This window comes from Poecilia formosa, unplaced genomic scaffold (genome assembly GCF_000485575.1).
Source record: "Poecilia formosa unplaced genomic scaffold, Poecilia_formosa-5.1.2 Scaffold27, whole genome shotgun sequence".
Lineage (NCBI taxonomy): Eukaryota > Metazoa > Chordata > Actinopteri > Cyprinodontiformes > Poeciliidae > Poecilia > Poecilia formosa.
The window spans coordinates 1,265,218-1,288,199 of NW_006799966.1; the positions used below are offsets into that span (position 1 = coordinate 1,265,218).

General features: G+C 38.4%; 5 protein-coding genes across 9 annotated transcripts in view; 4 read left to right on the plus strand and 1 right to left on the minus strand.

Moving 5' to 3' along the window:
• The window catches only part of LOC103135718 (outer dense fiber protein 2), a 17,493-nt gene extending 13,987 nt beyond the window's left edge, over nt 1-3,506 (plus strand). The window contains exons 18-19 of the mRNA XM_007548584.2: nt 1,954-2,242; nt 2,321-3,506. Coding sequence (XP_007548646.2) covers nt 1,954-2,242; nt 2,321-2,742 — 711 coding nt within the window. The 3' untranslated portion in view covers nt 2,743-3,506. The remainder of the gene's footprint in view (nt 1-1,953; nt 2,243-2,320) is intronic.
• LOC103135717 (protein CYR61-like) overlaps nt 1-22,982 on the minus strand; it is a 36,715-nt gene that overhangs the window by 6,258 nt on the left and 7,475 nt on the right. The window lies entirely within an intron of this gene.
• Nucleotides 6,003-11,929, plus strand: mcoln3a (mucolipin TRP cation channel 3a). Of its 3 annotated transcripts, none has more exons than XM_016669676.1 (13): nt 6,007-6,232; nt 6,746-6,971; nt 7,054-7,221; nt 7,296-7,449; nt 8,612-8,693; nt 8,767-8,863; nt 9,126-9,222; nt 9,337-9,449; nt 9,907-10,056; nt 10,152-10,253; nt 10,326-10,448; nt 10,548-10,754; nt 10,869-11,929. In XM_016669676.1, exons 2-13 carry the CDS (start codon nt 6,750-6,752, stop codon nt 10,938-10,940), a joined length of 1,587 nt encoding a protein of 528 aa, XP_016525162.1. In that variant the 5' UTR covers nt 6,007-6,232; nt 6,746-6,749; the 3' UTR covers nt 10,941-11,929. The 3 variants fall into 3 exon arrangements, with proteins under 3 accessions (XP_016525163.1, XP_016525162.1, XP_007548651.2); XM_007548589.2 differs by having other exon boundaries at nt 6,007-6,223; XM_016669677.1 differs by lacking the exons at nt 9,126-9,222; nt 9,337-9,449 and having other exon boundaries at nt 6,003-6,223.
• ssx2ipa (synovial sarcoma, X breakpoint 2 interacting protein a) lies at nt 12,537-21,546 on the plus strand. 3 transcript variants are annotated; one of them, XM_007548590.1, is made up of 14 exons: nt 12,537-12,645; nt 14,874-14,995; nt 15,195-15,355; nt 15,964-16,170; nt 16,824-16,934; nt 17,026-17,161; nt 17,248-17,323; nt 17,408-17,591; nt 17,997-18,138; nt 18,750-18,886; nt 18,978-19,151; nt 19,232-19,349; nt 20,799-20,952; nt 21,069-21,546. In XM_007548590.1, exons 2-14 carry the CDS (start codon nt 14,962-14,964, stop codon nt 21,208-21,210), a joined length of 1,776 nt encoding a protein of 591 aa, XP_007548652.1. In that variant the 5' UTR covers nt 12,537-12,645; nt 14,874-14,961; the 3' UTR covers nt 21,211-21,546. The 3 variants fall into 3 exon arrangements, with proteins under 3 accessions (XP_007548652.1, XP_007548655.1, XP_007548654.1); XM_007548593.1 differs by having other exon boundaries at nt 15,198-15,355; XM_007548592.2 differs by lacking the exon at nt 12,537-12,645 and adding an exon at nt 12,664-12,772.
• Nucleotides 21,628-22,982, plus strand: part of LOC103135721 (guanine nucleotide-binding protein G(I)/G(S)/G(O) subunit gamma-5-like) — a 2,732-nt gene continuing 1,377 nt past the window's right edge. Inside the window, exon 1 of the mRNA XM_007548594.2 lies at nt 21,628-21,796. Within this exon, the coding sequence (XP_007548656.1) occupies nt 21,716-21,796 (81 nt within the window). The 5' untranslated portion in view covers nt 21,628-21,715. The remainder of the gene's footprint in view (nt 21,797-22,982) is intronic.

Here is a 22,982-nt window from a genome sequence, read left to right on the forward strand (position 1 = left end):
TATTTATTTATTTATTTATTTATTTATTTATTTATTTATTTATTTATTTATTTATTTAAGGCATTTCTAAATTCTGTTGTGAAAAAACATCCGGCAGCGCCCTCCAGTGGTCTGAACGAGAGTAGCGCCTTACTTGTGTTTTAAAACTTTAAAAGTGAAAGATCTTTTTTCACCAGCCCTGCAATCCAAGAAAGTGGGAACTTTTACCATTTACTCTTAATGAAGACGTTCACGTTTGAGTTTTTCTGTCAAAAAATGGTAGTAGAAGGGCACATGAGGCTAAAAGTGAAGCTGCTGCGAGTACTTCTCTCCTCTCGCGTCGACGTACTATAACCTCGACACAATCAGGAAGTCCGGGCGTTTTTCCTCCGTGATTCAGATCGAAAACTTTATTAGAAAGGGAAAGGGTCGGCTTTTAGCAATTAGTTATGAGGTGTCATATCTTTTAAGGGTCGCCGATGATTTATTGATGTCGTTTATTACACTGTTTTAAACACGCAACTCACTATTTAGGTCGTCGTTGTTCACCCGGAACACCTGGATTTTGATTTCAGAGAGATGGATGTTTCTCACCTCACTGAAGAAGAAATGGCAGAGATAAAGAAAGACGTGAGTACGATAAATAGGTAATCAGCTGGCATCAGAATAAAAAAAAGTTTTTGAAAACGAGGTGAGCGGCGTGGAAACAACTTGACAGGCACAGTTTATGAGCTTTGTTTGGATTTAAAGGCCCATTAAATGAGGAAATACTTCACCACACCCTCTGTGTGTTCATGTAAACACCCAGTCCTGTCAAAAATATAATAAATGGAGATACACTGTACAACATTATCAGTTAAGTAGAGTATTAGAAATGTTGTTAGGATTGACAACTATTGGGCTTTTCAAATGTTTCCATACCTCTTAGACATTTCCATAAATGTTTACATTGCAGCCACATAGTTCTGTGAATTTTATTGGGATTTTATGGAATAGACCAACACAAAGTAATACATACTTGTGAAACTGATGGAAAATTATATATTATATATATAATATATATAAATTATATATTTGTCTTGCTTTGCTACTGGATTAAGGTCTGGACTTTGACTGGACTATTCTAGCACATGGATCTGTTTTGATGTACTTCACTCCATTAACCTGGCTGCATGCTTAAAGTCCTTATGGGATAGAAGGTCAACCTATGACCCAGACTCAATCTTCTCTGTCGTGGCTGAAGATCGGCAACCCCAGAGTACGATACCGCCACCTCATATTGCTCTGTGTCCCAAATCAGATATTCCTTTAGTAAAAATATTAATCAAAACTTTGCTCGTTGTTGGTAAAGCAATGAAAATGGCGCTGCGGAGAAGGTGGAAGAGAGGACATGAAAGTTAAAAATCACCGACCCAGTTACATGGAGGCCAAAGGGTTACATTTTTATTTCATCTGACCAGAGTAACTTCTTCCGTGTGTTTATCGTGTCTACGTTTATAGCTCATGGCAATTTAGAAATGACAAACAAAAATCTTTCAGCGATGGCTTTCCCCTTCCATAAAGTCCAGATTTATCAAGTTCATAACCAATAACTGTCCTGTCTGCAGCTCTTCTAGAGTTATTAGGGGCCTTTTGGCTGATTCTCTGATTGGCTGATTCTCTGATTAATGCCCTCTCTGCCTGGCCTGTTGGTTTCGGAGGCTGGCCATGTCTTAGCAACACTCTTTTCAAAGCTTGGGATATTGTTTTATAGAGTAACCATGGTAAACGTCCACTTCTTTCTTCCTGACCTGTCTGCTGTGTTGCTTGATCTTCATTATGCTGTTTGTTCAGAAATGTTCTCTGAGATCTTTGGGGCCTTTACACAACAGCTGGATTTATACTGAGTAGACCACTAAGATCCCACGCAAAGTTATGAATCTTTCTGCTTAGTTGTTAGATATTATTATTACATGATTTCTCTTGCATTCCCAGGTGCTGACCAGACTGCGGCATTACCTCTGTGACAAGATCAGAGCAGACCGCCACCTGGACTACCTGCGTTCCCGGAGGATCCTGACCCGGGACGATGCGGAGGAGATAAGCTGCCGGACCACGCAGACCAAGAGGACGGCAACGCTGCTGGACATCCTGGCTGAGAACCCTCGGGGTCTGGACGCTCTGATTGACTCCATCCGGGAGATGCGCTCCCAAAACTTCATCATCACTAAAATCACAGACGAAGTGCAAAAAGCAAAAAACGAGAAGATCGAGTCTCTCAGAGGTGAGTTGTTTTTTGCATCGATCGAATGTGTGAAATGTTCTTTACCCATTCTTCTCTATTGTGTTCTCTGTCAATCAGCTGCGGGGGCCTCCAGTTCGTCCTCTGACAGCAGCTTCAGCACTCTGACCACAACGACTGACCTCCCCAACACCTTTTCAAACAACTCCACCCTCCTGTTCCACCCAGACGGGGAGCGAAGCCCTTCCACTTCAGACCTAGCCAGCTCTCTCAACGTGTCTTCGTTACAGAAGTGCGGAGACTTGCCCTCCGTGGCCGGGGCCAGCCTCGGTGTGGCTCCCTCCTCGACCTCTTCCAGCCTCCCCAAGCCGGGGGACCCTGGGGCTCCTCCGCTGCCAGACGAGGTCTTGGCAGAGTCGCCCTCCAACATAGACGCCACGTCGCCGGGGTGCACCAGCAGTGGGGGAGATCCTAATTTCCAGCCTCTCCGGTCGCGCTCGCTCACCCCAACATCACACATCCCTCAGTTCACTTCTCTGTAGGACACTTCTCATCCAGGGACAGACCGTTTAACTCAATAAGCACACCCATTGTCTCTTCCTGTTACTCGTGCCTTTCATTTGGCAGAACACGAAGTACGTGAAACTACATGTTACCACTAGGCATGGGCCGCTGTGAGGTTCTCATCATGCTACCTACTGAAACATTTTGAAATTTCTAACATGATCTAAGTACTTTGAAGTAGACAAATAATTTTACCATCATATGCTGCTAAAATAATGTAACATGTTGATGTTTTCTTCCTTGTGCTTTTGATTTTAATACATACTCTTGGATAGAAACGTAGAATAAACACCTGCTAAAATTAGATGTAGTTTTCAAGTGCTTATGTTACACCTTTTTGCAGTTTCCCCTTTTGTACGAGAGTGCAGTTTTTAAATCATTTTTACTGGAAAGAGTGATTTCCCACCATGACTGGAAATTGTTTATTGCCACTGAGACCATCTAAGAGCTGGCAAATCTGGCTTTTCTTGCAAGCAGCCTTCCTTCTGCTAAAGGCAGTGAGCAGCAACAGGAGAGGGTGGGGAAACAAATCACTGCACTCGTAGCCTGAGAAAACCTCATGCACTCAAACACTTTGGTGCTAGATTGAAAGGATTTTGAATTAAAGGAGAAGTCTGATTACAAACTTTTGTCATGTCTTGATAGGATTTCTTTAGCTCTCACACCTCACAAGGTTCCTACACAATCTGAAAAAAAATATGCATTTTGATCTCAGTATTTTCCAGGTCTAAAAAAATTGTGGGAAAAGAAAAAGGGGTATGGAAGAAAATGTGTATTTTCAGATTAAATTATCTTGTCTGTTCTTTTGATCCTCCTTCCTTTCTCCCTTCTGTATCTCCTTCATTCCTTCCTTTCTTCCTTGTTTCCTGTTTTCCACCTTTCAAACTCCCTCATTTAAATCATCCCTTGCTTTTAACCTTGTGTCCTGGTTTCCTCCCTCCTTCCTTAAAATAACTTCTTTCCTTCGTTTCATCCTTATGTTCTTTTTTCCCTCTTCCCTCATGTATCCCTCCTACTTTATTTTATTTTTTGTGTCCTTGGCTCCCTCCATCCCTCTCTTTTATCCCACTTTTTCACTTTCTTACCTCCTTGTGTCCTTTATTTCCTTTTTCTTTTTATCCCTCCTGGTTTCTTCTTTTTCTTTCCTGTTTCTTCCCTCCTTTTTCATATCCCTCCTATTTCTTTTTCCTTCCATCCTTGTGTCCTACCTTCCCTTAACGCTTCTTTCTTTTCTTCCCTGTACTTCTTCTCTCCCTTATTTCCTTCCTTTTTTCCTTGTGTCATTCCTCCCTAACTCCATTATATCATTCTTCCTGTCCTTATTTCTTCCTTGAACTTTAGCGACGTTTGGCTTTACTCAGTCACCAAAAACTCAGGTTGCTCCTCCCGTTTCTCTGGCAGTGAATTAAAAGAATTGTATTTGCAATGTAGGAATGGTATGATGGGAACTTTTAGCAGTTTTACAAACTAACTTTTAAATTTCAACACACTTTTACAGCAGTACTTGGCCCATGCCTAGATATAACTACTGCAGTCTATGTTTTCATAATGAAAATGAAGGTATTTAGCCTTATAATGTTTGTGTATTTTGGATTCTGGCACCACAAAATGTTTGTTTTTGGTATACATATATTTAAATATTTTAACACAAAAAGATATGTAAAGATATTGTCCAAATGAATTGTAATACTGAAAAATAAATTATAAATTACAACCAGAGAAAATGTTCAAACTACAAACTTTTAGAATGCAATAGTTGCATTTAACATCATGTCATAAATTCCACCCTTTATGTAAAAGGCTCAGAAAATCTGAGTCACCAACAGAAGCCTTGTCTACGTTTTCTTCTCATGTTTGTGGTGTGATTTCTTCAGAAATTGTTGGGTGTGAAAACATGGCAGCTGCAGTTTAGTGGATGGAAGAGGTGTTTCCTGTTGTTTCTGTGCATTACTGCAAGTGAACAAGAAATTATGTCAGAGTAGCTTCACTACAAGTCTACAGTCATAAAACATAATGTGAATAATTAATACCCTTCTTTCTTGCAGATCTTTGTATATGACTTGTATTTGCTGTATTCTAAATACTTAAAAGGATCAGATAGTGTTTTTATTTTTTCCTTGAATATGTGGTTCATAAACCAGTTGTGTGGCAGACAGTGGCGGTTTTTGAATTTTGGTGCATTATAGGCTGAAGAAGTAGGGACGCTTCTTCATTTAATTAACTATCACTGGTAGAAATACATAGAAATAAGTCACAACTGCACAGGAACATGGCCACTCGTGGGACAAAAACTATGAAACAAAACAAAAAAAACTATTACATAGCTTATCAGAAACATTAAGACTTAATATGTCTTGGTTTTATGCTTTACTTAGAGTAAAGTGGCCTTAATGACAAGAAAACAAAGACAAATGCTTTTTGTGTGTGTGTTTCTTTACAATAAAAGGTTTGACAAATATAACACGGTGTTCCAAATAATCTTTGTCAGTGTAGAATTGTTCAGTAAATATGTCTGATTTTGAAAATGGGGTACTGAGCTCCACAACGGACAAGAAGAAAAAAAAGAAAAAAAAAACATTAAAAATGGAGCCTGACTTAAAACTTAAAAGTTTTGCAAGATCCCGACCTACTTTTGCGAGATCTTGCATAAGTAAGTCAGGATCCATTTACTTTTATTTTATTTTTTTTTCAATGTCCATTGCAGGACTCAGTAGTGATGAAATACAGTCCACACATCTTCTTAAAAATCATCAGAACTGCCATTAAAATTGAGCTAACTCTTAAGCTGTGAACCAGAAACCTTAAGTATAGAAAAATGTTTTGTAACATTGCATATACTACAGAGAGTGCCCATCTTAATTGACTGGGCAATCAAACAAGTATTGGGAAGCTTCAGTGTTACCTTTATTTATGTTTTTGCCTCCTTGCTGTTCCACAGGTTTTGCTCCCCTGGTTAGAAAACCATTTAACCCAAATGAAAAACAGTGACTGGTGGCAGATTCATCCTATTGGTTACAGTGATGACTGACCGAAAATCATGACTGTCCGTTTTTCACGGCTAATAATATCCCTAAATGATGCGAAAAGAGGAAAAGAACACAAAAAGGAACGAAAGAAAAAAACGTGGAAAAAAACTAAAATAACACAAAAAACATGCTTTTTCTTTTTTTCTCAAAATGTGTTTATTATGTTTTGATAGTTTAGATTTGGGGTATGATGGTTGCTTTATTTAATTAAGAAATTTCCCCAACCTGTACTTGGTTAGTTTCTGGTTATGCTGCGTCTGACGCCGGAAACTTTTTTTTTTTTTTCTGTTGTGGAAAAACTGGAACAACACAGAGGAATGACAGTCACTGCGGTGAAGACTGCTGTGATGCACTGTAACAAGCTGCTTTCTCAAAATCACACATAAGCTCCACTGGGTGGACGACTGCTCTCTGGATCGCTGGTTCTCATCAGGTATTGCAGGTCAACTTTATGTTTTTATTCAAATTATTCTGTAGACATGTTAATGCATTTGTAATATTAAATAGATAATTAGCTATCACTGTTAGAAATACATTGAAATAAGTCACAACTGCAAGCTTTATTGGTTTTCATAGCCTTTAATTGTTTTTGCTTGTTGCAACATGTTTTAAGTGAAACGTACGTTTACCATTAACATTATAAATCAACTAATTTTTTAAAGAAACTTTTAAAATTTGTACTTTAGTTTTCTCCTTTGAGTTTCTCTCTGTGCTGCAATGATCCACCATGACACTGAATTACACATAAGACATCTGTCGCTATATGCTTGCAAATTATAGTATATGTTAAATGTTCTTACGAAGTAACATAAATCTTCAGCCAAGACAATAACATGTAGCAAAACCAGTTAGATAAACATCAGAATGACTGGAATCGCTGAACAGGGTTCCTTGAAATTTACAGTGTACTCTGTGCTTTGCGGTCTAATTCTCTGGTTTATCTGGTGTTCTCCAGTTCAATGGAGGAATCTGAGCAGCTGTTGACCCAGAGGTCAGAGGGGAAGAAACCCAACGGACACTGCAGATGGAGCACTCACTCCCTGGATTCAAAGGCGGTGGAGGATTTCAGAAGGAGGCTGAAGTACTTTTTTATGAATCCATGCGAGAAGTACAGAGCCAAGGGTCGGAAACCATGGAAACTCATGTTGCAAATATGGAAAATTGTCATCATCACAGCACAGGTGGTATAACATATTTTCTAGTTTTGTTGTTTTATTCAACTGGCATAGATTTGATGCTCATCTTACTGTCTCATTGTTACAGCTGGTCCTGTTTGGCCTGAGCAATGAAATGATGGCTACATTCAAAGAGGACAATCTAATGACATTTGAACATCTGTTCCTGAAAGGATTCAAGGACCACTGGCAGGGAAACTATGCTCTTTATACTAAAGCCGACCTGTATGATCACATCTACCACGTCATCGACACGGTACATGAATAGGAAAGAATGCTGGGGGTATTTTGAAACATTGCATTAACATTGGGTTCCACTCCTTTTTTCAGTACACCAATCTTCAGAACCTGACTCTAGAAAATCTTGCGTATGGGAAGATTGATGGCAAGTACACCCCGCTGTCCGTCTGTCAACTGCTTTACAAAAACAGCACCGTTGATCCGGAGAGAGACAGCTTCTACATTGATCCACACATTGATGAAGGTACAGAAATCAGACCTGCTGAAGGTTTGGTTTTTTTATGCAGAACATTTAGAACCTTGCAGATTTATTCTAACTAGTGCACTGTTTTTCACACAACAATCATAAGTACGGAGCATTTTGCAGTGATTTTATATGGCATGCCAATTGCTACATGAAGTAGCAAGTAATTTGAAAAGTAGCAGTAGCATGATTGACAGTTTCAAAAATTATTTCTAAGAAAAACTGGAAAGTGTTGCATGCATTCGTAATGTTATTTTTGCCCTAATCTTGGCAAGATAATTCAAGCTTAATTAGACTGAAAATGAAAAACAATTTTCAAGCTTTGTCTTTGATTGGGACAATCTAGCGCATAAATATGTACTGGTTTTTAGTAGTCTGGTGTTTTCTAATGCTTCTGTTTGCTGTGCCCCTAACATGACATATAACAAGCATCAAAAGGCTTTCTTTTAATAATCGGCTTTCTGTTTGCCAATCTCCCTTAAAAAGGTCAGGCATGTGGAGTGTTTTTATAAAATCTGACTCAAAGTCAAGACTGGAAAATAATCATAATGTGGAGTTTCATGTGACACAAAAAGAGGAAATAACATAGTTAGTTAAATTAGTGTTGCATTCTTATCCTCATTCCACTGCTGTGCTAGCTACTCAATCAATCAGATTTTATTTGTATAGCACATTTCAGCAGCAAGGCATTTCAAGGTGCTTTACATAACTGAAAAACACAATAAAAACAGCATGTGACATTGAATAAACAGTAAGAAAGAGAAAGAGATTTTGGAGAAGAAAAAAAAAGATAAAAACATATATTTGTTACGGAATTTAAGCGCCTGTCGTCGCCGGACTCCGCCGTCCGTTTAACACGCAGCAGGGCCGAGCTCAAATCGTGACACCGCACCACGCGAATTTTTGCGCTAGGAGTTCGCCGTCCTACACGGATTTTTGTGCACTATTTCTTACCTGTTAGAGTCTAGAATTTACAGGGTTTTTCTGTGCGCGCAATCACTCGCCACTTTTACATAAATAGATAAAAAGTAAAGATAAAAACATTAAAAACATCGAAGACATCAAAAACCCCGCACTCTAACCCTAATTTCGCCATCAGCAACTCTAAACAGGTGGGTTTTAAGCTAATGATATTTTTAAACACATTCTTCCTCCCCTTTAGAGTGTATTTCCGTATTCCCGCCGACATCTCTTGACAATACTAATCTGGAAAGAAACATCAACTTCTCTGTAGATCTCAAAAGGTAGGAAACGCAAAGCAGATGTTAAACCAGCTGACAGCAGTGATGTCTGCTGATTGCATGTCTGTGTGTTCAGGCTCGTGTCAGTTAACATCAACTTCACTCTGAAAACCATCAATCTGCAGACCGTCCGGCACCATGAGCTACCAGACTGCTACGGCTTCCACATAAAGGTTGGTGAGAACATCTGATGACTGAAATACCGTCATATAGGAAATGTTAAGAGTCTAGAATGATCTACAGACGAAGCATTTACCTTAATTTAAAAAAAAAAATCTTCTTTAGCCCTTTATCACTTTTAATAGTTTGCATTTTTAGTGTTTTATAATTGCATTTTATGAATTAATGATTAAATTAGTGAATGAATAAAACTTTTAAGCCTGTCCCACACATTTGAAGTGCATCAAAATTTTCAGTATCTTTCCTCGCACACAGATCATATTTGATAACTGTGCACACAGTGGAAAGATAAAAGTGGGTGTCAAAAATGATGTTCAAATTCATGAGTGCAAGGACTATAACGTGAAAGCCTGTAAGTTTTTACCCACAACTTATGAAATAAAATCCTTGTATTGCTTATTTAGGATGCAGAATAATACGTAAAGTAGGAATAAATTACATAAAAACTGCATCTCTGGTTTTGCAGCTGGGAAAATTGATTACCCCGTCTTGATGTTTGATTCCTTGGTCATCTTCGCCTGTTTTGCCTCCCTCATTCTCTGCACGCGATCTATTGTCAAGGGCATTCAACTCCAGTTTGTAAGTTGACGGAAGTCGATCTACCTGCAATGTTTGCTGCTGTAAAGCTCAGTCCTAGTGTTATTTGAACAAAATTCACAGTTAAAATCCAGTGAAGTTTAGCACCATATTAGTAGGAATGGTGGTAAGACAGATTGAATAAATGAGTCTTATTTATACACAAGGAAACACATATTTATGGGTTACTAATTAAAATTTCTCACTCTGGTCAATTTAAAAGAGATAAATAATAATTTCCAAAAATACTTTTGCTGTGTTTCTTTTATAGGAATTGGTAGGGATAGTAGTAAGTGCACCACAATTTTGTTATGAAAAAAATATGTTTATATATCTTTACTAGAATCTGCAGTAAGTTTTGAGGGCATTGTATTAGATTAAAAAACAAGCTCATTAGAATTTTTTTTCCCATTGTTATTATTTTTTTCTTTCTAACAGTGTACTGTTTTCTTGTATCCAGGAGTTCAAAATTTTCTTCCAAACCCACTTCAATAAATTGGTGACTTGGTCAGAACGCATGGAGTTTGTGAATGGCTGGTATATATTAATTAACATCAGTGACACGCTGACCATCACCGGGTCAGTGATAAAAATAGGAATACAAACCAAGGTTTGCATGAATTTTATTGTTACATACCATGAGCATTTGTTAGAAACTTTCAAAGATTGGCTCACAAACCTTTAATGCAACTTTTCACTTTATAGTTCCTGACCAACTATGATGTCTGCAGCATCTTACTTGGAACAGCCACCATGCTGGTGTGGATTGGTGTTATTCGTTACCTTGGTTACTTCAAGAAATACAACGTAAGAGCCTTCTCCTCAGTTCTGGTTAACATATTCTGTCCAGAGAACCGAAAACAACTCACTTCCGTTCAGATCCTAATCCTAACCCTGAGGGCTGCCTTTCCTAACGTTATCCGGTTTTGCTGTTGCGCTGCCATGATCTACCTCGGGTACTGCTTCTGTGGTTGGATTGTTCTTGGACCTTATCATGACAAGGTAGGAATAATTCACTTTATTAGTGTGATGAATGGCCCTGATCCTCAATTAATCATCAGGTTATTATCCAAAAACCATTTTATTGTTTCCGTTTTTCAGTTCCGAACATTTGACAAAGTGACAGAGTGCCTCTTCTCTCTCATTAACGGAGACGACATGTTTGCCACCTTCCTTAATATGAGAGACAAGAGCTACATGGTGTGGCTTTTCAGCAGAATCTATCTCTACACCTTCACATCTCTCTTCATCTACATGGTGCTCAGCCTGTTCATCGCCCTCATCACTGACACCTACGAAACCATCAAAGTCTGTTTCTGTTGTACCTGCTGATATGTTGTAAATAGATTGTAAATGGACAATGACTTTAAGGTTGTCTTATGTTGATGTGACATGCTCCTGTTTTTCTCTTTTTTTTGTTAGCATCACCAGAAAGACAGCGAACCAGCGTCGCTGCTTCATGCCTTTATAGAAGAAGTTCCAGAATCAGCCTGAATCTGGATAATATCAATATGATGAGGAGTCTTCAAGCTGCTGTTTCTCTCCATGAGGCTGGTTTCAAAGAACTGCAAGGACGTAGAGTTAACTTTGAGGACAAAGTTGTTGCATATAAATGTCTTTGATAGTAGCCAGTGATAAAAGTGCCTGAAGGTATTTTTCAAACTGCCCTATGTAATAGAGTAATGCAAAAGAGAAGTTGCTAGATTAGCCACAGCTTCCTAATTTAGTTGCACAAAGACCTGTTTAGAAACCAGTACAATAACGTATTGTAAAAGGATGCTTGTCGTCTTTGCCGTGTTTAAAAAAAAATGGTATTCTGTATTTTAGTTGTGCATTTTGAGGTTGTTAGAATTCACATCTGAGTTGATGTTGGCCGCTGTTTTTTTCAGCACTCTCTGTTGTCTTTAACCCCATCAAGTCTAGTTAGGGGCTGATTTCTAACAACTATTTTAGGACCAAATACAACATCAGGAAACTCTGATCCACATTCAACATTTATATTGTGTCCCTGTGGAGAGATGTTGCAAGAGATGTTTTAATACTCCATAGCTAGAGGGATTATTTAGATGTTGGAGAAAAGTGGCCTCAGAATGTGGTCTTTGTGTTCTTTGATTTATAATTACTAAATTACACAAATTATACTCAAGGTCCTGGTCCTGTTTTCAAGAACCAGGACCTGGACAGACTAAGAAGTGTAGCCACTTCTTTACCTCCTTGGTAAAGTTCACTCTTGGATTTTAGAAAGAAAGCGCTGACTGATTGTCATATGTCTGATTCAAGAGCAGGCAATGTGACTTTGGGTGAGGGGATCATTAGATTGGTTGGCTAGTTAATATGTGTTTTGTGAAACTTGAGAAGGCTTACAACCATGTCTCTCAAGGCATTTTATTGGCATCTTATACTGGGTATAGGATGTTGAAACAAGTTTCCTCCATAGTTTGATTGGACTCTGGTTGTATAAATAAATAATACTCATGCATTTATTAATCTGTGTGCTGTCATTTTGTACAGTGGATACACTAAATGTGACATTTACTCCATCACCACAGGGGGGCATTGAGGTTCTTGGAAGCACATTAAATGGAGATCATCCATCCATTGTCTGTACCTGCTTATCCTGGCAGGATTACAGGCTGGGCTTCATTTAGTCACCTAAATGAAGATAATATGTACTGTAAGTAGTAAATATTATGTGTTAGATATACATTTTTATATTTAAGGTGGTTTAGATATAAAGACTATATCTAAGGCTATATCTATATAGACTGAAGACTATATATTCAAAGAAGCCCCAGACAATATCTGTATAGGGCTTCTTTGAAGCACCAGATTGTCCGTGAATGTTTGTGCTGTAATATGATGTTATTATACAGTACAGCATTATACCAAAGGTGGCGACTATCTCCTGTCACCACTAGGGGGCATTGTTGTACATTTCTTCTTTAGACACCTGACAGCATTTTCATCCGCATGATCATTCACCGCCGCACATGTTTGTCCAATGTACGCCTGGCACACTGGTTGCTTAACTACGTTTCCTCCAATAAGAAAGCAGTTTAGTTGGACGACACCAAAACGATAGTCTTCGAGATAGAGAGAGAGAGAGAGAGAGAGAGAGAGAGAGAGAGAGAGAAAACACAGCAGCTGCTGAAGCCAGAGTGGAACCTGTCGGTTGTTATCTCCCGTTGGCCGAGTTAAGGTAGTGTTTGTATGTTTAACGCTTCTAGCAGGCTGTAGACTGAACTCTGTTTCAAAGCTGCAGTTTTTTTGTTTTTTTAATGAAATAAGGTCTCGTTAATCAAAGCCTCACCACCAAACTTGGGAAGGTTAGTTGACCTATTTCATGCCCTACATGAGTGATTATGTTTATGATATTAGCAACGAACGAACTTGTTGAAAGGGGAACGTTAGCTTCCAGTTTAGTGTATAAAATTACAATAATACATCATAACCGCTTGGCCAGCTCATATCTAAAGTTGGGTGAAATGATGCCATTGTTTTTTTTTTATTGATGAATAACCTTGCTAACTCATCACTGTTAAACGACTACACGTGTTTAAGTCGTAGTTTAGTCAAGTTAACTGGCCATGTTACGTTTTGCCACTCACTGTGTCGTCTCTGAAGATAAAGTTCTGTGTATGTGTGTGTTTTCTGGCTCGGCTTGATAAGAAAGCAAGTCATTTGAGCAGCCCTTGCGCGCATACACTATTATCAGTCAATTTTCTTTGCGTTCCTGAACACCAATGCAAGTTTTCTCGTTTGTTCACACTCACACAATGTGCATTGTCGCTCTAAACCAATGGGAGTTGCTGTGGTCGTGTCTCTCTGGCTCACCCTAAATTTCCAGAGCATTTCATTTTTGTAATTATTAGCCCGAAGGTCTGAAAGTTTAATATCGAATTTAAAATAGTTTTAAAAGTAACTCGCATGTTCTACTTCTGACTAGTCTTATACACTGATTAAGCATAACTAAAGCCACTAGCGGATAAATCAAAAACTGATTATCTCTCCAGCATGACTCCTTTTAGTGGGTGGGATGCAAAGACGGCAAGTAAACATGTTTTCAAGGTTGTGTTATTATTAAGAAAAGTTGGTAAGCATACAGCTTTGAGAGAGCTTTCTGCTTCCCATTCTTCAGTCTTGGACCTACAAAAACCAAGTAAACAGATCTGGTTGATTATTATCTAGGCTCAATTGTTTTTTTGTTTGTTTTTTTTCAGACCATTATTAAGATTTTACCTTCAATTGTGCATGCTTTGCTTATCTGGGGAACACATTACACCAAGCTGTACTATGGCAGAAAGGGTAAGCCAGCAGAAGCAGTGGGATGTTTTGGTTCAGGTTTTGCAAGGAAACCTTGAGATGTTCCAAAGAAGCATCCATCTGTATGGATGGACAGTAAATCAATAATGATATGTATTGTGACACATGTTGTCAATAGCTAATACATTTGATAAAATATCCAATATAGTGAATATTTACTGAACTCTGACCCAGAGATGCACAAGATTCTGGGAGATGTAGGCAGAGGAAAAGTTGTAGCCACTCCACTTCTCACAGTGAGCTAAGCAAGGTGAGTGGCATCAACTAAATCACTGTCTTTGGTTACCAAGCAACAAGCTGAAAGTTGAGTAACTTTTGCAGCAGGAGGTTGAGGTTTTGCTATCATGCTTCTTCATAACTTCTTAAAAATAAAAAGTGGCATGGAGTAAAAACTGCACAGGAAAGGTGGCTCCACCAGTGTGGCAGTATTTCAGATATGTAAAACAAACAAACAAAAAAACTAATCAGTAATTATCCATCAACTATTATTGACATTGTCCAGCCCTGTGTGTTTGTTACTTTGACACGTTCCACCTACCTAAGCAAACTGTAAATGGTCTCTCATGGAAACTGTATTCTGTGACGGTTGTGGCCTTGTTGGACTTGATAATGTGCACAAAGAAGAATGTCCACACTTTTGCACAAAGAAGTTGTTGTTCAGGAATGCTTAGAGGAGCACAAAGAGAGTTTGAGGTGTTGACTTGGCCTCTCGTTTTCTCTTATTTTATTTGAGCACCTAAATAGAGCCCATCTTGCAAGTTGGATGACTTAAAGGATCTACTGCTAACTGTTGTTGTAAACAATTGGGAGTGGCTGTGGTCAGAGTCTCCCACTTGTTGAAGCTCTTGGCAACTATGGATCAACGTTGTTGGGCAAGTGATTATGCTATGCCTGATTGGTGCATTACTCCTTCTAAACGCTCTCTTGAGAATAAAATCAACCTACCCCTTTGCCATTGAAATAATACCAAGGGCTGACATGAGATTGTACTCCAATCTCAGTATAAAACCCCCTTCCAGGGAAATCTGTCAGATAATCCTGTGTGGCTGAAGCATCGGCACAGATTATTGCTGGTCCGTCTCATGGTTTGATGTCGTTTTGCAGGGCTCTGGTCCAGTGAGATCTTTTGATCATCTATCTCAGTGCTGATAACTCATGACCTCACGTCCTCCGGTCCCAACGTTTCTGTGCAATGGGGGAGTGGAGGGCAACTAATGCATATATGGGTAAGTTTCTTTAATGTGCTGCAGTATTTCAGGAATAGACAGGCCCATTTTGGCTGTTCTTTTTTTTTTAGTGTTCTGCTTTAGGTGACCCACATTTTTGTTCTTATTTATAGAATCAACCCAGTTCAAGCTATTCGATGGGAGAAGGCACAATAGATGCAGTGTACTAATGACTTCGATGTTTTCTCTCTGTTCTCAGAAGGCCCTGACATCTCGAGCATATCACATGTGACATTATCTCCCTCAAGACATAATCATGTGCCGGGGTACTCTTTGCCCTTGTCCAGAAGCTCCTACAGTGTAATAAGTGCATTTTGCACTGAAGATAATGTTCCTCAGAGCATTTCATACCTAAATCAGGTATGAAAATGTCAAGGTTCAGTGTGTTTTGTGATTAAGGTTCAATTAACATTATGATCCCACAAAGAGGGAATTTCTCATTTTCAAGGTGACAAACCAGTTTCAAAGTGTCAAAATTTAAATGGAAGTTCAAAATGTTTTTCTTAAAAATCTGGTAGATGGGCTAAGACTTAACACAATTCACTTCTAATTAAAGGCAAAAGTAAGCCATTGCACATTTTCACACAGTATTTAGGAATATAAATACATTTCATCCAACTTGACCAGACCTTTTAAATGGTATTAGGCCTCAAAATACTTGAAATATAAGTCCCTCGGAAAATGTTTTGCAATAAACTGCAATATAATTTCTTTTTGATTGTGAAATGATAAACAATATAAAAACTGGCATTGTTCCATCATCGTTAATATGGTCCAATATAAACTACAATTTAATAAGAAATTCTTAATCTGAGAGAAACTGGTTCAACCGTCTTTTTTCTATTTGGTTTGTTTTAAGGATAAGTTTAGTTGAGGCCTCCCAACAAAGTTTGACCTGTGAACACTAATCTACGAAACAAACGATCGATCATTTAATGTTGCATTCAAGAACTCGTTTATCTTCACAGGAGCTTGCCGTGCTCGGTCTCTCCATGTGTATTGAGGCCAGCTCAGCAGAGGGAGCGAGTCTAAAAGCGGTGCCAGTTCTAAATACCATGTATGAATTGCTCCAAATTAATAAACGAAATATGTGCGCTTTAGAGGAGATGGAGAAGGAACAGCTGAAGAAGCTGAGCACCTTGGAGCATATTCAGATAAGCAATTCCAGACTAAAGGCAAGTATGTATGGAACCTCCATTAATTTGACCTTTTACATGTGCATACACAGATTTGAAATGACCTGTAATTATTCACAATCAGTCACAACATACAGATGGTTTAAAAAATTTTTGGTTTTGCATTTGACATCGTCTCTAGCCATTGATCCCTTTGTCAGTTTTGCAACAGTGTCTTATTCTGAAAATGTTTGGGGGGGAAATTGTAGAGTTTATTTTTTGTAATGGCTTCTTGAGACATGGTGAACATGGTAGTGTTTCTGAGTTGGCCTCTCTGTGTCGAGTCAGAGTAATAAGCTGATGGACCAAAAGGCAGAACCAGAACTAAGGAGCTCAATTGGGTTTATCAGACCTGATCCACTTGTTGGAAATGTGGTTTTGTTTATTCATCCACTGAGCTAAGAAACCAGATGTTCAGGGACTCGGTCAAGGTCATTCAGAGTTCACTCAAGACTTTGGCCAAGGTTAACATGGGTGTATGTTGTCAGTTTGGCCTTGAGTAAAACCGTTTTGTGAGCAACTTGCCTATTGTTTAGTTGGAGCAACTGCTTAATTTTCCAATTGCACAAACCAGTTTTAGGGCGGAGGCTTTTGGCTTGAGAAAGAGCTCTTGTAGCATTACCCTTATTGTTTTGTTTCTGATTTTTCTTCAGGATCAGTTGGAGTTGTCAATGAGGGAGAAGTCGGGACTGCATGAGACAGAGAGGCAGCTTCAACTAAAAATAAAAACTCTACAGAGCTGCTTAAAGACTGAAAAAGAGGAGGTACTGTGAAACATTATGAGTTGCTTTTAAGAACGAAAGCCTGAGTAATAAGCTAATGGACTGAGTAATAAGTCTCCTCAAATCTCAACAGGTTCAGAAGCTCCAAAGCATTATTGCTAGTCGTGCCTCTCAATATAGTCATGATGCCAAGAGAAAAGAGAGGGAAGCTGCAAAACTGAAGGAACGCCTCAGTCAGCTATTGGTTGACAGAAAAGAAAGGAAACTAGGTAAATCTGCTAATCTTTAAGGAATTGTGTGTTAAAACTTTTTAAATCCAGGAACAGTTAGTGCTTTATTTTTATTTTCGTCATAGCTATTGATGTTCTGAATAGCTTGGGGCGATCAGATGGAAAAAGGAGTATGTGGAAGACGGCAAAATTGTCGGCGAGGTATCGTACAAACCAACTCCCTAATAACCGTTTTATTTGTGGGACATCTGCAGCCTAATTGCATGCACGACTGTCATTCTGCAGCCACGAGAGCGAGATGTATAAAACGTTGCTCGGAGACTACGAGACGAGTAGGAAGGCTTTGATTTTGGAAAATGCCGAGCTTAAAAAAGTCCTCCAGCAGATGAAGAAGGAGATGATGCACATTCTGGCTCCACGGCAGCAGTCCACCAGCGGAGCCACCGCTGCTGATGACAGCCAGGAGCAGGTTTGTAATACAAACATTTGTAGAACCCATTTCACCTGGTAGAACAGGTGTGACCATGTCAGCATTATAGGCTACCCTACTTTTACACATCTTCATTTGAGTGATATCAGGGCTTTTTGATGTTTCAAAACATTGACTTTGTTTTCCTTAAGACTAATTTAGTAGCATAATTTGATCCATTCTTCATCTGGAAGACTCATTTCTACCTGAGCTTTAAATATTGCTTCTGTATTACCACACTTCTTTCCCTCATGATGTCTTCTAGGTTGAGAAGCACACCAGTTTTTTTATTTTTATTTTTTGTTTTATGCAGTATATGTAAGCATCTGATTTTTACTATAATTTCTCAAAGACTAAATCAGCGCTATTGTCTGGTTTTACCTGGTTGGCTTTGTTTTATTCAAGGTTGAGTCGGATGAAGAGAAAGCAGGAAACACGAGCAGGGAAGCCTTTGACCACTCTTGTGAACTTGCCAGGGAGCAACTCCTCAACAGCATCCGCCAGCAGTGGAGGAAACTAAGAAACCATGTAGAAAAATTAGACCAAGGTACACGTGTTGCTGTATCATTTTCTCTATGCTGCTTAATCTTTTTTTCACCATATTTTGATTTATTTTGGCTTGGGTTTTTTTTTTTTTTTTTTTTTTTTTTTAAATGTGAACATTTTTGTTCATTGTCATGCAAACATTTTGGTGACATTGAAACTTTAAAGCAACAACCATAAGCTACAATGTATTTTTTTACCAGGACAAAGTTATGGACCATTTTTAAGTGAGATAAATGGATAAACATTTTATATAAAAAAAATGTGTATTTGAGAGTTCATATCCTGTCAAGTCGATGGTTTTCAAAAGCCAAATTTCTCTGCAGTCTCGGCCACTAGTCTCTTGAAATATCCCTACAGCTTTTATTTAGTGACACTTTTTTTTAAACCCATTCTTTGAATAATAACTTAAGGTCAGATCCTCAAGTCTTGTCAGATATTCTCATTTAGTTCTGGACTTCAACTTTAACACTTGAATAGGTTCTGATATAAAAATTTCTGTTGCTGACCAGGCTGAGGGTGAAATCATGTTGGATTTAAATGCACACAACCCTGGATGATAAGTGCTCCATACTAGGAAGGGAATTTTGAATAATTGGTTTTCTGTTTTCTTAGTCTCACAGGTGCACAATCAGATGGAGTCCAACAAAGAGACTATACCTCTGGAAACTCACGAGGATGAGATGGAGAGAATGAGGCAAGAAGTCCAGCAATGCAGGGAGTTCATTCATGCACAGCAGCAACTTCTCCAGGTCAGTATCGGCTAGTTTAAATGCAAGATCAAGTCTGTTAAAGGTAAAGGTTAATGTTTAACTTTTTTTTTTAATTAAAATTTTTTGTTAGCAACAACTAAACACATCATTTGATGATGAGACAGCAGCTCTCCTTAACGATTGCTACACCCTAGAGGAAAAGGAGCGTCTCAAAGAAGAATGGAAACTCTTTGAGGAGCAGAAGAAAAACTTTGAGAAGGAAAGAAAAAACTTTACTGAGGCTGCTATTCGATTAGGGCGAGAAGTATGTGTCATCATACATAATTTATACTTTAAGTGGTGGAATTACTTTTTTTTTAATTAAAAATATTTTGTATTCCACAGAAAATGTCTTTTGAGGAAGACCGTGCTGCATGGCTCAAGAATCATTTTTTAAACGCAACGCCATTTGCAAATCGCAGGAGATATTCCTCATCAGATGGTCAAAGTGCCTTATCAGTTAGTAAGTCTATTTAATAAAAATGTTATTTGGAAAAAAAAAAACGGTCATGGATACAATCATTTAACAAAGCAAGATTTTATATATAAAGTGATAATTGCCTGCTCCATACAGGTTAGAAGTATGGTAAAGTGCATAAAAATATCTGAATTGATGTCCTTAAAATTTCAACTAAATTGAAGAAATTATTTTAAAACGACTAAGTACACTTTATGTTGTTTCATAGTTTAAATAACAAAATCTAGCATGCATAATTTAAAACTCTCTTGTGTTGCACTGTATTATTGACTTGGACGTTTTGACCCAGATGTCTTTGTATTTGCTCGTGTCTTTTAGTTGTGACTTGCTAGTAGTTGTCTATGCACCACTCTCACTTTGGCCACATCGCGTTCATCACGTGGTTTTAAGGGATGTAAAAAGTATATTCCAGACACCTAGTGCCACCTCATACCACAATCAAGTAACTATGTCGCCTTCAGTAGTTATGATAATGCTGTATATATCAAAATTAACTTGCACTAACTTCATCAAAAGAGGCAAGTAGCTAACCACACCCTTACTGTTTGAACAAGTTGAGCAACAGCTAGGTGCTTTTAATTAAATTCAATTATTTAAGGGATCTCTAGCAAGTCTGAGCATGTCTGTACAAGCACATGTTTTACTTGGAACTTAATCTTTGGTATTTTGGGGGTTTTAACAGAATGCCAGCAAGGAAAGATTTTAGGAGTGGTCTTGAAGGTATTTCTGTCCACTAATCTCCTAGGAGTTTAATAAAACATAAGAGTTCACAATTTCTCACAGGGAAACATTTACGGTAGATTTCAGTCTCATCAGGGCCAGTGCAGCTTCACCGAGACCATCCGTTGCCGAGTTAAGTTTCCAAAGATTTGAGAGGTATGCACAGATTCTAGCAAAGACCCAAGTTGCCCATTAATGTAAACCTGATGGGACAGGAGGGAACAACATGAACACATTTTGTTTTGATTTTGTTCATGATTTGACCCAGATCTTGTGAGCACTGGTGACACTGGTAAGATTGTATCTCGAGTAGAGCTGCACATCTTATTGGAATACAACAGCCATTATAATATCGTAGTAGCAAAGAATTCAGTGATAATTCACTTCCCATGTTCTTTCAATTGCCATGCATTTGTGGTCTACATGTCATTAAAATATTGGGTAATTTGAATGGGCTCTAATAACTCTTGATGACCAAATTGATTTATAGTTTAGTAGCTGGGATCCTAAAGCTCATGTAGAGCAGTTAGGATGTTATGCTGAAGGATAAAGTATTAAGTGTTTTTATCCAAATGTTTGGCAATAGTATCCCAATTACAAGTTCCAGCGACGTTGTCCTGCCGCAACCTTAAGTCTACGAATCTATCATTACAGATTTCTTCTTTTGTTTTTGTTTTGTTTTTTTGTTTTTTGCTCATATTTCTTACATGGCAGGAAGCGAACCAGAGGTTAGGATGTCTTCTGCAAAAGCAAAGCGGTCCAAGTCGCCAACCTATACTACATTCTCCACTCCCAAACCTTCACGAAGTTCTCCCGTGCCATCAACAACTGAGCTTTACAGGACTCTCCGCCTCCTACCAGACGGCAGGTGCTGATGCTTGTGTTTACTATTTTATAAGTACTTTGTTTCCTTTTGCTACAGTTTAAGCTCTCTTGCTGAATCACGAATTACTACATAATCTCACCGGTCTCTTCTAATTTCAGTTGTTCCAAACATTCAAATCGGGGACGCTGGCTTGAGACGAGTACCGTAGAAGAAGGACACCCTCAGATCAAGTCTAATCTCCAAGCCCGCGCTGGTGAAATGAGCATTTTTACTTTTGGTGAAGATCACAGTGTCACTTAATCAGGGTGTCACTGGTGCCTTCCCCACCCCGCTCCCTATTCTGAACCCTAGCATTGACTTATTTGCCCTGACACAAGTGATGAACTAATTTTCTATTGATACATGGATGATGGATCACTCACCAAACCTGATTAAATAAGCACTTTATAGAGTTCATTTTTATTTTACAAACTGATCAGCACTGAAATTTTAGATTGGAAGATATATTTATGTATACAGTGACTTAAATGCATAGAATTTTGAAATACGAAGTCTGTAAATTCTAGGTTTTAATAAAATGGGGTAAATGAAAGCATAATTTATATGTCTGCCACAATAAAGCTTTTCTTTCCCAAATGTTTCATTTTCTCTGTACTTTGGCGCCCTCTGGCGTCTTAAAACGGCAGCAGTAAAACAACCGGAATCCGGATGTTCCCATCTTTTGCTTTTGTCAGAGCATCGTCGCCGCAAGAATCGCTACTATCGTTCTGCTTTGGGGAAAAGAAAACGTACAAACACGCAAAGAATGTCCAGCTCGTCTAACTTGACCACTATGAAAAAGGCGGTACAGCAGCTTCGCTTCGAGGCGAGCATAAACAGAGTGAAGGTGAGCAGGAGTTTCGCTGTTTTTTGTGGCGAATATCTGAGAAGTGTCGCCCGTTACACTGATCCGCTAACACTAGCTAGAGCTTGAAGCTATCGGCCACATATAGGCCATGATCAACAGGCATAAGAAGGTAATTTTGCTTAGAGTTGAAATGTAAGGAATGTTTCTTTATTTTGAACATGTAACATGTAAAGGGCAGATAATGTTGAGGGTAGCCGTTTGTAGCATCAGGAGTTCCTAACGCGTGTTAATTTGTAAGAGGGGAAAAATACAGCGCGTATATTGTTTAAAAATACCACTCAAGTTTTCACCATAAATCTTTCACCTGCCTAATACTAAAGACAAGGGATCGCTCTTAGCTGGCCATAAAAGTTGAATATTGACAATATGTGTTACTTATTTCTATTAATGGACTACGATCTTTGCAGAAGTTAACAATGTAGTAGGGGTGCATGTCCACCAAATCCTTGGTAAATAATTTAGACTATGGTTAAGATATGTTGTCTTTTTTTTTTTCCTTTTAAGCAGGGGGTCTGAAAATGCTACAGTTCAAGAAATCATTTAAATATTGATTTACAATTTGTGGCAAATGTGTAGGTTAATTTAAACATGTTGTAGGGTATTAAATATGCAACTTCTATAGTAATTATTTCATGGGTGTGTGCAGCAACACCTCAGAATGTTCCCAAAAAGCCTAACCCAAAGGGGCATCACTGGTTTTAGAGCAGCTTCACTCAACATTGCCATGACTTATTTCATGGTGCACTATGGCAAAAGAACCAGAAAAAATAAAAATAGAAAAACTTTAAAACGTCTCAGAAAAATAGGAACTGAGATATGAGCTCGGACTCTCAATTTTCCATATGTTGTCCCGTAGACAGTCACTCCAAAAAAAAAAAAAGACCACAACAGATAGATACAAAAAGGCACAATCAATTACTTTAAAAATCACAGTGTGCCATGAAAAAAAAAAAAAAAAAAAAAAAAACCTCTTCCTTTTACTCTAATGTTCCTAATAATTTATTTTCCTGATACAATTTCAATGTGTTCTACACTTCCCGTGGCAGTATAATGGCTTGGCATGAGGAGCAGTGCTGAGGTCATCTTCCCTGTAGCGTCTAAATGAAGGCCTGCAGGACAAAGAAACAACCACAGGCAGAGTAAATTGACTTTTTTTTAAAAAAAA

Excerpts from the sequence above, each read along its gene's own strand:
- mcoln3a (XM_016669676.1), top strand. The coding sequence starts at position 6,750 with ATGGAGGAATCTGAGCAGCTGTTGACCCAGAGGTCAGAGGGGAAGAAA. Across the intron at positions 6,972-7,053 it reads TTGTCATCATCACAGCACAG|CTGGTCCTGTTTGGCCTGAG; the intron begins GTGGTATAACAT and ends TCATTGTTACAG. Across the intron at positions 10,057-10,151 it reads AAATAGGAATACAAACCAAG|TTCCTGACCAACTATGATGT; the intron begins GTTTGCATGAAT and ends TTCACTTTATAG.
- ssx2ipa (XM_007548590.1), top strand. The coding sequence starts at position 14,962 with ATGGGGGAGTGGAGGGCAACTAATGCATATATGG. Across the intron at positions 18,887-18,977 it reads CACAGCAGCAACTTCTCCAG|CAACAACTAAACACATCATT; the intron begins GTCAGTATCGGC and ends ATTTTTTGTTAG. Across the intron at positions 19,350-20,798 it reads TCAAAGTGCCTTATCAGTTA|GAAGCGAACCAGAGGTTAGG; the intron begins GTAAGTCTATTT and ends CTTACATGGCAG.